The sequence below is a fragment of the Theobroma umbraticum genome, unplaced genomic scaffold (assembly GCF_002168275.2).
Source record: "Theobroma umbraticum cultivar Fairchild unplaced genomic scaffold, ASM216827v3 scaffold_56.0, whole genome shotgun sequence".
Taxonomy (NCBI): domain Eukaryota; kingdom Viridiplantae; phylum Streptophyta; class Magnoliopsida; order Malvales; family Malvaceae; genus Theobroma; species Theobroma umbraticum.
In genome coordinates, this window is record NW_018397256.1 from 9,876,050 (window position 1) to 9,888,705 (window position 12,656).

Consider the following 12,656-nt stretch of genomic DNA (forward strand, 5'->3'; position numbering starts at 1 on the left):
TATACAAAGAGTGAAAATACTATATCATCATGCGATGTCACTATCAACTATGACATATTAGCATTTATCAGCACTAATAGCCATTATCTATAAAAAATTATTTAGTTTAAAATAAAAATATAAATATTTAATTGAATGTAATAAAAAAATTTTATTTAAATTTTTTTAAATTAATTAGAAAATTTTTTAAATATTATACCAAAATAAAATTATTAATTTAAATTAAATGAGTATTTTCTTGTTACTTTTGAAAAAGTTTTGATTTAAAAAAAATATAAATCAACCTTTTCCTTCGCCTTTTCCAATTTCTTACGTGTCAAACCAAAAGCAAATGACGAAAAGAAAGTAATTATTCTTTCAACCATTTCCCTCTTTTTTCTTCTTGTCTTCCTACAAAACACAGGTAAAAGGTTTTCTTTTCTCTTCTTTCCTTTTTTTTCATTTGGAAAGAGACGGCGGTGGTCCCTCCGGTCTACAACTGGCTCCCCCAGTTGCACATAAATTGAACAAAGCCAAAGTCGCCTTAAAAACCCTATTCTTTTTATATTTATCTTTTGATAATGAAACAAATTACCTACCTAGTACCAGATATCAGTAAAAATATTGAAACACAACTCTTCAAATAATTCCTTCTTCCTATGCTATCAAATGGGTATAAAGCCTATTTGGTTTCATATAATTAAACCTTATGTCAAATTAAGTATTGCTAGTATTTTTTCTGAAATTAGTGCTGCACCATCCAACACAATTCGTGGTTAATTCCTAAAATGATAAATATGTAACCTTAATTAACTACTTTAACATGTTATTATATTTTGTACTAGTATAATTAACTTTAGGCTATGGCTTGGGATAAGTGAGGGAATATGTCACTTTTGTAAATTTTGAATTCTAAGACTAATGAGGTGAGCTTCGATAAATGTTTTAGATTATTGTCATAGCATCCTTCATTTGTATCTCATCAAAGGGTATAATTAAGGAATTGTTAAAGTATGTTTTGAATATTTTAGAACTTTTTTATAATTAAGTTAGTCATCTTGACTTCATTATTGTGTCAATCTCTTTAATCCTTGTCATTAATTAACGAATAATTTGGAATGCTAAATAAGGAACCCAACTTACTGCTATATAATTTAGTGTAAATTTTAAAAATATTATATATATATATATATTATAAGAGATATTGTCAATATATAAAATAACAAATTATATTATAATTTGAATGAATTAAACAAATTCACAGGCTTTTTACCTCAATTCTATTTAATGCAAATCCACAGACTAAACTGTAAGATTGGTGCGCATTGTTGAAGGAGGGGAGATTTGGCAACGGGTGCGGGGTCAGTGTAGGCTGAAACCAAGTCTTCCACCTATATCTAGGCCTATATCTAGGCGAGAGATTTGATGCAGCGCCACTTACATTTTGAGATTACTATCGATCCACTTGAAGATAAAAAAAACTATGGAAAACCTTGCATCATCATAAGTAAAGCTCCACCACCCCACCGAAGAAAACTAGTTATAGTTTTCCAAGTAATCTGCCCCACCCAGTGAACTTGTTCACTGCTCATGAAGCGAATGCAGATCAAAGTCTCCAATCCCAGGTACAAATCCAGTTGTTTTTGTTGTACGTACTCCTACCTCTTAAAAGCTATGATCTGACTTGAATGGAGACAATGTCTAAGACAAAAGTACAATCTTCTAGGGTGACTTTCAGAATGCGCAGAAAAAGAAAAACAAAATAATAAAAAAATAAAGTTGTAACCCTAGACTTTGATTCATATATCACCATCATGATTATCAGAAAAAGGTCTGAAAAAACCTTTGCTAATCAATTAGTGAGTACTAATTTGTACAGAACCCCACGATCTTAATCAACACTATCCTAATTATTACTATAGTAATTAAAATAAATGAAAAAGTGTCAGCTGTGAAAATTGTTGTTCACGTGACTCGTATAGGTAGAGCTTTACATGTATTCACAATCCATGCTTACATTAGGTTGATTAGACCTTCTAACTTCGAACAATTGTTGTAAGAAAATTTGATGATAAATAGTAACTTAATTAATTTAATTATCTGTTCATCCTTGTTGAATACTCAAAAAGCAAAGATGAAAGAAAGAAACAAAAGTAAGAGAGAGAGAAAGAAACGTTCAAATTAATTAAGTTGATAAACATAATATTGATGAACAAGAGATCCATAAATTTTGGTTATCAACCCTTGTTGAAATCCAGCCTCAAACACTCAAAGATGTCCATGCAATTCTTTATCTCTTTGTTTATTTATGTCTAAATATTCATCACTCAGTCACTCATACAAACTCAGGCTTCGGACATTTATGATCTAGCAAAGCCAGTACACTCTCCCTAACATTACTCAAACTGAGAAAAACAATAAAGCTAGTCTAGCTAGCTACTTGAGAAATTTTCAACCATGAACAAGTCCGTACGATAAGGCCATCAGCAGGATCGCGGCTTCCTTCTCATCCTGAGGGAAAACTCGATGAAAAGCCGAGTTCTTGCTCAAGATTGTCCTCAAGTCCTCAAAACAAAGCTTCTTTCTACCTTGAGATTGGGAATTATGTTTGCACTTTTTCTTTAACTGTGCAACGCAACCACTATTACTTGATCTCTTGGATTTATCTTGAAGCTTACTCTTCATCGTTGGCGTTGTCTGAGCTGCCACAATAGTGCCATTTGCAGCCGCCGCTGCAGCCATAGCTCTTCTTGCTTTTCTTTGTCGAATTCCACAGGCGTTGCAAAGGGACTGCAGCCAAAAGGACAAAAGTTAATCATCTCAAAAGATTAAAAGAAAAAAAAAGATAGTTATTTTCTTTGAGAACATCTCTTCACTTAGATTTTAGCATGAGGGTAATAGATCAGAAAAACGAGTGGAAACTAAGTACCTTGGGACCTCTAGGTCCGCTCCTCCAAAGAGGAGTCTTGGTTGTGTTGCAATCAGCACAAACCCTAATTGTGATGTTGTCGTTATTGTTGTAAGAAGAGTTGCTGCTGTTATCTGGAGATGATGATGGCTGCTGCTTTTGCTCTACCAATTTCCGTGTAGAGCTATTCGATAAATCTGCATGATCCGAGCTTATCATCTTCCTCATCATCCTCATCTTTGAAGACATCCACTTAGCAGAACTATTCTCAATTTGATGATTTTCATTCCCTTCTTCTTTTTTGCGTAAAGATAAGTTGAGCCCACTGTCACTCTCCAACGGTTCATCCTGTGGAACATATATTTTAGCCTGAAATTAAGAAATTTATTTAAGTGATCAACAATCTATCCCTAAAAGGCTAAAGAAAAAAGAAAAAGAAACGAAAACCCTAAATGATCACAAAAAAAAAAAATCATGAAACGTGAAGTAAGATTACGGAAGATCAAACAAGTCTACATACCTGATCTTCTTGATACTGGAAGAGCTGATGGGGTTCCCTTTGATGACCCCCTGCTTGCTCTTGAACAGCTGGGTTGAAGAGAATAGGACAAGTAAGAGAAGAAGAAGATAAAGAAGGTGGTTGAGGTTTTAAGCTGAAAAGCTGGTGCTGTTGGTGTTGATCATCTTCGTTAAGATCAATAGGAAAAGGATAAAGAGATGAATAGCAATTACTAGAAGTCATCAGGAGATCAGCTACAGAGAGAGAGAGAATGCAGCAATCAAGTGATCAACAGTGATACTTGCTGTTGGCCAGTAAAGGAGGAGGATGTTTGAGATTAGGGAGATACGACGGGAAGCGATGAATGATAGAGAAAAGGCGAAAAAGGTCTACGCCATCGAGTGGTAAAACCCTTTTAAAGGAGAGATGATGAGAAAGAGTAACAGAGAGAGAAAGAGAGCCAATAAGAGGTTCACGTGAGTTCATATATGACACCCAAACAAACAATTTAAAAAGACAAAGGAAAAGGAGGAGTGTGGAATGCTACTGCTCGATCCTATTCAAAAAGAAACCCTACCTGCAGGAATTTTACCACCCACTAGCTGTAACCCTTAGTTGAAATTTTTAAAAGCATGAAGATAGAGTTCATTTCATGGTAGCCACACAAAATCATGCTTCCTTGTAGTCCCCTTAAATCATATAGTACTATAAAACTCTTTGATCCTAATTCTGATTTTCTACTCATATAATTCATAAAAACTCATTTTTTTCTTATGCACATATAACTCATCCTCCCACTTAACGAAATTATAATGATCAGTATTACTATTCTTTATCAAACACTGCATTGTGGTGAACCATAGGATGAAGGTAATCCTTTTTCTTGAGTAACTTGGTGACCCATTATGTCTGAATTTTGGTTCATTTTAGCCCTTTGTGGCTTCCTTATTCCCTTTGTTAAATTAAAGGAAAAAAAAAAGATAGAATAACAGCATCAAGAGTAGCTTGTAAGCAGACAGATGATAATCCATCACTTGGTCAGGTGCTATAAAGAGCATCACATGATATGAGCTTCAGATATGGCAGTATCTTTCTAATTAGGGTATAAGGAATATCGGGAGAATGGTGCATATATGATAGTGGAAGATCAGGGATGGGCTATAAATTGTTCATGGGAACATCTCCATTCTTAACCACCTTACTCTAGCCAAAAACCATTGAATGCTGGTGCAGGCAAGAGACAAATGCAGCACCCCACAACTTTGCCATCACTCATTTTTTATTCTGTCATACATTTTCTTTCAGTGACTTATGTTCCTATCTCCTTATCATTGCATTAAATAACTATGTATAGGTTTTTCCCCTTTTAGCTAGGAACCGTTTAAATGAGCAGCTGGTTAGAATCGATCATGTGAATCCCTGAAATTAGAAGAGAAAGCAGACTATAATTAAACTAAAGAGAACTTGTTTTGTATAGGCTACTACTATATATTGAAAATTGTTGAAAAAGAACAAGGAAATAGCTGTATATACCATGGGAAATTCCCAAAGAAAAGTATGAAAACATAATAATAAAAAAAAAAGGCTGAGCGAAGAAAGGAACAAGACAAGGAAAAAGCTTCTTGCTAAAAAGCTACATATGAGACACAGGAGAATTAGTTATCGTTGCTTGAAAACACAACACAAGATTTTGACTTTCTTGAATGTTAACGAATTTGGATTCTTTCCTTATGTTTTACCTCTATCGCTAGTGCTCAACATCTATCTAAGCAGTGATTTCTTAAAAGAACAGTAGTAGTCTGTAAAACATTTGTTACTCTCCCAGCTCTGTTGTTGTGTCCAGTATCCTTTTGTTCGTTTCAAAAGAGATACCAGTATGGTAATATTCCCTTTTACATTTTATTTTTCAATTTTGGGTATCACTGTGCCAGCTCGAATACTCCTCTGCCATCTCCAATATCTAAGCCGGGCACGTGAAGAACTTGTTCATTCAAGATTAATTTCTTTATACCTGGATCTTGTTAAAAGTTTTAAGTCCCCTATGAATAGTACAAAGTAAAATTGTTGTTTTACAAAGTAAAATTGTTGTCTCACTGGGCGGGGGTTGAGTTCAGTTCTCAGATAGACGTACTGTTCCTTGTGAATTTACAAAAAAATATTTTGTACTCTTTTACATTGATCTTTTCAGGCATGTGGTACAGCACTGTCACCAGGTTTACCTCTTGCTTTGATTTCAACAATATTGTGATATTGGTACTATATAACATGGAAAATAATTGTAGGTTTAGCACAACAGATGATGCAACCATGGATGCCGTACTCTACGTCAGCACCAAAAACTTTTGCTTCATCTTTACATACTACAATATAGATTAAGTTGATTTTTGGGACATTAATTTTGTTTATCCATAACACATCCTAAGGCATTTTGCTCTTGGTGGCATTTCAGCTGTAAATGACAGCAAAAATATCCGCAGTATTATTATCTGAAGCATGCACAGACAGAGAGAGAGAGAGAGAGAGGCGCCCTAAAGGGGCAATTGGGAACATAGGAAACTTGATTGTCTACGGATCACAACATGATGATAACAATATCCATTATGTGCTTTCAAAAAAGAAGAATTTAAAGGAGCATATATATAAATATAATTTATCCGATGAGGAAGGGGGCTACGTAGGCAGGTTGTTAATCACTCCTGTAACATTTGTTTGAGGTGGAGACATGGATGGAGACTTGGTGAAAAATTATCGTCAATTGTGTCAGGAACGGAGGGTATGTCCAACCATGGGTAGTTTTCAAAGAGGTGCTAGCAAATCTGACGGGGCCATTGCCCTTAGGGCAACATGACACTATTCCTCGATGCCAAAATCAAGGTCCCATCCCATCCTATCCCATCTCATCCCATCCCCTCTCTTCCTCCCGGCCCCATGTCTAGATAAGTTATGGTGGCTGCAAATTGTTCATGGGCAAAACAAACCCTTCAACGCCAGACCAGAAATTTTGGATTTGCGGTCAAGATTTCCAGACTCTTTTCCTCTATAAATACAAGATTGTCTTCAGATTTTGACTTACTTGATCAATATATATATATATATATATATATATGGTTCAATCCACTAGTTATAAAAACCAATGGTTTTACATATCCTCCTGTTAAAAACATGACAGGCTAGGCAAGATTTTTAATATCTTTTAAAATGTTACAACACACCCCTGCAAAACCATCACTGAGAGATTCCCCTCCACGGTTTCTGTTTCTCGCGCAGGTCCCCCCCTCCTGAAAAGCACTTCTAGATTGAACTCCCCTCCTCCATCATATTATATATATATATATATATATTATCACAACAATAATTTAATGTGTAATTATGGCTTGCACTGTTGCACATCAATTTCTATTTTCTAATATTTATAAAAATTAATATATGTAATTATCGTAATTTTATATATATTCAAAAAATAATATTTATTTTAATAAATTTATCTCGACTATTTGTCTAACTTGGTATGACCGTTGTTATTTGAAAATTTTGTACTTGAAAATTTTATATGGAGTTAGAATTCATATCTTTTTCGTATTTGCAATTTGCTCAGCGGAATTGCAATCAAAACAGACATTGCTCTGACCTGATCAATGGCAGTGGTTATTGTTCTTGAATAAAAAAATGAAAAATAAAAGACAGGGTTGGGAATTGGGCCATTTGGACGCTAAAGTCAATTTTGTTTAGTCTCCTATAATTGTTTGTTGGACTAAGGTCCAATCTGCAATGAGTGGGAAACCAGAAAATTGGCCCACACCCACACTATCCAATGCGTTTATTGGGCTAGATCATGGTCACAACTAGCCCACCACTACAAGAAATCTATCCATGTGAAAGACTGAAACAAGTTCAAGTTAGAAGTCAGCCCAACAAGGATGCCCACCATCAAGATTTTGTCTCATTTGAAATTAATCATGTGCTGATTCCAAATCCCAAAAACTGCTATCGAACCAATGAGAGAAAGGTTCCTTGATTGACAAAGATTAGGCCATGAATTGATGGACCTCCAGGCTTTTATAATCTATGGAAATATACTTTTGGCTACAATATGCAAGCACTCTGTGCCAAAAATCTGAATCCGGTGACATTCAAGGACTCGTACCTCCCTACCAAAAGTACAGAAATGGAGCGAGACTTGTAATTTAATAAATATTCAGTGCCTGAAGTTTACTGCTGCAGGACTTGTGAAGCATTAAAAGCTTTTAAAGAGTTTCCTACCTACTTTTTTCAATGTTTGAGATTTGAATTAATTCGCAATCAATTTACAGAACTATTATCCGTAGTAAAACCTACGTTGGGCTACTGTTATATTGTGAATTGGCAGTCGTGACCAGACGTGACAATGGAAGCCATTAGGAAGCAGAATCAAGCACGCTGAGACAATAATTTTGACTGTTGACTTCCTCATCCGTGAGCTGTGAAACATCATCCTTAATTTGCATTAGTGTTATTCTCATATCATGTTATTTTCATATTAAACAATACATTTTCGATAACACCCATATCGAAGTCTATGGTGCTACACTCAATCTAAGGTGTGAAGTTGATTGATCGCTTCTAATCCAATCAACTTATCCTCTTCCTTTTTTTGCCATGATATATCAGAAACAAATATGATCTGACACATTTTTGAGGCCCTGCTTTGGCCTCAGAGGATGCTGAATATTTGAAGAGAATAAAGCTTTTAATTCCTCGACTGTTGTAAAGGATTATGATTCATTCCTATGGACTGTGGAGCCAGCCGCAAGTAAGAGTTTCGGATATGGTATGTCTGTAATATCAAAGTGCACATGCAGATTAATTGTGTCAAGCTCATAAAATCATAAACCAAGAGATAAGGAAACTCTTGGGCATGACTTGGAATGATAAAGCATGCCTTTTTTTCCTTCTTATCCTTAACTACAAGTATCTGCAGTTTCATTAAAGCTAGGATTGTTCATGAAATGTGTAAGGCCATGCCATATAACGGCGGTATCTGTCATCTTAACAACAATGACAGGCTGTTTTTATGTTTGATGTCGAACTTGGACCCACGATGGCTGCTGATGTGAGATATTCAGCAATGGAGTTTTCATGTATTAAGAATGATTTTTTATTGGCAACTTACAGCTTGCTGCCTTCCGTTAGTTAATTTGATGAAGTTATGGTGGAATTGAATTAGAGTGAGGGCTAGTCGACTGGATGAGATAGGGTTGTGAATCTGTTTCTAAAGTTTGAGAAACCAGAAATTAGAAAACTATTTAATATAGGAAGAACCTGCATCCTCAGCCTCAGTTGAAGTTTTAGGATCATGTGTTGTGCAATCGTCCTTCCCATGAAATTATTTGTATATTATTACAATTATGAGAAGACCAGTGGACATCTCTTCGAGATTTGAGTTGCACTGTACTAGTTGCAGTAATTAACTTGCTTGTCTAGGAAATGCTTCTTCAATTATTCTATCCCTATGTCACTGTCACATCTTAATTAATTACTACTACAATTGTTCAAAGTACCATAAATTTTTTATACCATTTCTTTTCTTGAATCTCAGTTTCTTATTCAAAATCACAGTGTAGGTGCAGATGGAACTCATGACTCGATTTTATTTGTCCTTTTGAGCCCGATAAATTCATTGAAAGTTTGTTGGTCATCAGCCATCACTGCAGCTTTGAACTTTGTGGAACTTTAACAAGCACAAAGAGTTTGCCTGCCAACGGACTTCTACTCATTCACGCAACAAGACTTCACAAAATGGAGAGAAATCAGGTAGAGTTTGGTGAATATGAAAGGCAGGAGAGATTGAGTTGAAACAATTACCCAGGGTGGTTGCGACCAGTTCCAAGTGGCACAGTCCACAACCTGGGTGGCTTGGGGTCTGGTCCCAACCTCAACAATCAAAAGCTTGTTGGGTTGGACAAGGGCCTCTGAGCCAACTTCCCTGATAAGGGAAACTATGAGAAAGAGAAACATTATTCATTGTGGTTGAGAAAAGTGTTAGGTGAAAGGAGTGTAATAAAAATATAGCCAAATTGTCAAATACAAGCCTCAAAATAGCTGTGGACTTTCCTCTGTCTCTCTCTCTCTTTTTGTTGAGAAACTCAACAGGTGGAGGTAGTTGAACAAATGAAGTTGCAGTAGTTTTAATGTCAAGTAAAGCTGTACTGATTATAACCATAACTAACTAGGAGTAGGAACATCTAGCCTTTATTCTGCAACCAAATCCAAAGACAAAAAAAGCTGATGATGATGTTTAAACCATGTAACTTATCTGTTCGTTAAAACTTCATTAGCAAACCAAATTTATAATAGATCCCATGTCATTATCAGATGATTATATCATTCATTCGGGATAATCTTCTCTACAAATTATTGCTTATTGGATTTTTTTTTTCTTTTCTGTACTCAACCCTCTCTGCTCATCTACTCCAATTTCCCATAAGCATCTCAAAAGGTTCCCCTAACACCTTTTCATGGATAACAGAAACCACTGACCGCTACTGCAGCCGGCCTGCTTCAAATGTCCAATTCCATGCTTCTGGATAAGTTTTAACAGATTAGCAATTTGATAAAAAGAAGAAGCATTTATTTTCATCTTTTCTTTTTTGTCTTTAATTTTAGTGCAAGATTCTAAGGTAAATAGGAGTTTAAATTATTATAGTTTTTCCATTCAACTTGATTATGACATTAAGATTAGAGTAACATTAGACTCACACGTCTTGATCATTGAAAATATGACCCTCTAACTCCCGGGATCAAATAGTTTTCTGACTTGGATGTAATCACTTTTCATTCTTTAATTGACTCATGCAAGCAAAGAACAATAAAATACAAGAGAAATTATCATAGATGACATGCTTCAAAACTTATTGAAGTTAAAGGATGCATGATTGGCTCTAAATTCATGGAAAATTGGAATAATGGACCAAAACCATTGAATCTGCTCTTTAGAACTAATCCAAACAGGAAGCCAAAATGAGTTTTCAAAGCCGGAAATCAGTCAGCAAAATAATGGCTGCAATACCCAAAAATTAATCTATTGGATGTTAAGCTAAGTTATTAGACTTTGATGGGTCATTTGGATTAGTGGGTATTGATCTGGTTGGACCACCGACCCTAAGTATGGTAGGTTAAAAGTGCTAAACCAAAAGAAGGAACATTAATATACTTTGGGAAATTATTTCCTTGCCAATTTGGTCTAACTTTTGTTCACTCAATCCATTGATCGTTTAACGTAGTATTATTTTATAAGCTTGGTTAATTTTGCACCTCCCTTACTTTATCTTATTATATTTTATTTGTTTGATTCCATCCACTTGCATTTGCCTGTCCACATCCACAATTGTTAATATTTCATGCGAAGGAAAGAAAACTTAATGTCATACTCCTTTCCGTAGAAAAGTTGACGCAAAAAGAAAGCAGGGGACACAAAATTTCAGAACATTTATGCTCACAAACTCGTTTTTCATGCCTAATGATAATAGTTTTGAATCGAACCGAAACGATACTTATATATGATCAAATTATCGAACATAATTTATATAATAATTATCTAAATATAAAAGCTTATGATATAAATTAAATTTATTTCTTCCTTGCTAAACATAAAGATTTGTAATCAATAGGGAGATGAATAAATCAATATAAAAGCTCATGAATAAATTTGTAATCACTTTGAATGGAAATTTGGTGTCACCCTTGAGGCTTTGCTTGAAGGAAACAACTTGGCTTTGCTTTTTCATGGGTGGACAAAGCAATTTGATTCTGGGATTATGATCCACTAGATTTCATCCAACGTCCACATCGGGTCCCACAATTCTTCCCATGGTCCCCACTTGAACCATGAAGTCAGGATATGGGCAACGTCTGATGACCTGGCAGGCTCATCCAATTGAGTGAGCCACAAACTTAACAATTCCACTTGCCTAACCGTAGGATCATCATCCAACAGAAGTTTATCGGACCGATAACGAACTAGGCCAACACCAACATGATGACGTGTCGCTTTATAATCCTCTAATCAAGATTGGAACCGGTGGAACATTTGTTTTGACCTCCGAAAGAGGTCTTTTTTTTTGTGGGCTGCGGGAGAGGATAAAACGTGTGGTTTTAAACTTCGAGGGGACATAAATGGGCCCAACCCGACCCATTCTGGGGAGGATAGGGCCCCATCCGTTTCCTGTATGAGCACGTAAGAATTCACTAACAGGATAAAAAGCCCATTAATGTGGACCCTGTTAAAGACATAAATATAAGTTAAAATATTTACCTTTGCTTAGAAAAAATGCCATTAATCTGCCAAATTCCACAGTCCTTATAAATTATGTTAAACATGACCAAAAATGAGAAAAGTGTTTATCACACAATAACTCATTTATTGAATTTTGCACATTTAATTCAGTGCTAACAATATAATAATATGATTATGAGCAATTTAATAATATTATTATTATTATTAACTGATGGGTTCAAGATACTTGATTTGGACTTTACACAACCACCAAATTTTAATCTTAGAAAATTGAGTGGTATCTTTTTGAAGCCCCTTTTCTTTATGTCTTGTAATTTGACTGCTGGACAAGGTTACATGAACCTCCCAACCACTTGCGGAACTAATTTATTTCCTTTTATTTAATTGGCTGGTCTTAGTTGGGAAATGACAAAAGTAATCAAAGTTCCGATCAAAAGACCTTAACCACCGAAACCAGCTTTCTTCGAAATTAAAATCTTTTACTGTGACCTTTCTGTCATGAAGATGATGCCGTGTGCTCAACCAACATTTTACCTTTTAGATTCGGAAAGAAGATTCATGACTTTCGGATTACTTGGTGTAAGCAAATCTAATCTGAAGATGATTCAAAATTCTACATGATTAATTGAGGTAAGAGTACAAATGTGCAAGATATGATTATATTCCATGTCATTAAGGTAAGCAAGAAGTTTTATGGGGGGAATCACTTTATCGAGCACTGAATTGGGCAAAGTATCTTAGCATAGTTAAAAGTACCCTATCTTTAATTTATAACTACTATTTTTTCTTTTTTAAATAGAGTAGGGTTCTTCTCCCTGATAAGGCATGTATCAAGCTTTTCATTTCCCTTTTTCCCGTACTAAAAAGAATCAAAATTCCATGGTTAGGGTTAAAATAACAGAGGGACAGTCGTCTCAGCAACTATTGATGCACAATAATCTTGAAATCATTTACCACCGTAGGATTATAAAGATACAGAAAAGAAAAATATTTCTTCA

The 12,656-nt window shown here is 35.2% G+C and overlaps 1 protein-coding gene across 2 annotated transcripts; it reads right to left on the reverse strand.

Moving 5' to 3' along the window:
- Positions 1 to 2,199: 2,199 nt before the first annotated feature.
- GNC (GATA type zinc finger transcription factor family protein) lies at positions 2,200 to 3,774 on the reverse strand. 2 transcript variants are annotated; one of them, XM_021421360.2, is made up of 3 exons: positions 3,408 to 3,774; positions 2,909 to 3,235; positions 2,200 to 2,769 (listed from the first exon to the last, which is right to left on the reverse strand). In XM_021421360.2, the coding sequence occupies exons 1-3, from the start codon at positions 3,627 to 3,629 to the stop codon at positions 2,431 to 2,433; spliced, it is 888 nt and encodes a 295-aa protein (XP_021277035.1). In that variant the 5' UTR covers positions 3,630 to 3,774; the 3' UTR covers positions 2,200 to 2,430. The 2 variants fall into 2 exon arrangements, with proteins under 2 accessions (XP_021277035.1, XP_021277034.1); XM_021421359.2 differs by having other exon boundaries at positions 2,909 to 3,256.
- Positions 3,775 to 12,656: the final 8,882 nt, after the last annotated feature.

What these genes read in the sequence shown, in the direction of transcription:
- GNC (XM_021421359.2), bottom strand. Translation starts at nt 3,629, where the DNA reads ATGACTTCTAGTAATTGCTATTCATCTCTTTATCCTTTTCCTATTGAT. An exon ending in TCCAGTATCAAGAAGATCAG is followed by an intron (nt 3,257 to 3,407) that starts GTATGTAGACTT and finishes TCTTAATTTCAG; the next exon opens with GCTAAAATATATGTTCCACA. An exon ending in GCGGACCTAGAGGTCCCAAG is followed by an intron (nt 2,770 to 2,908) that starts GTACTTAGTTTC and finishes TTTTGGCTGCAG; the next exon opens with TCCCTTTGCAACGCCTGTGG.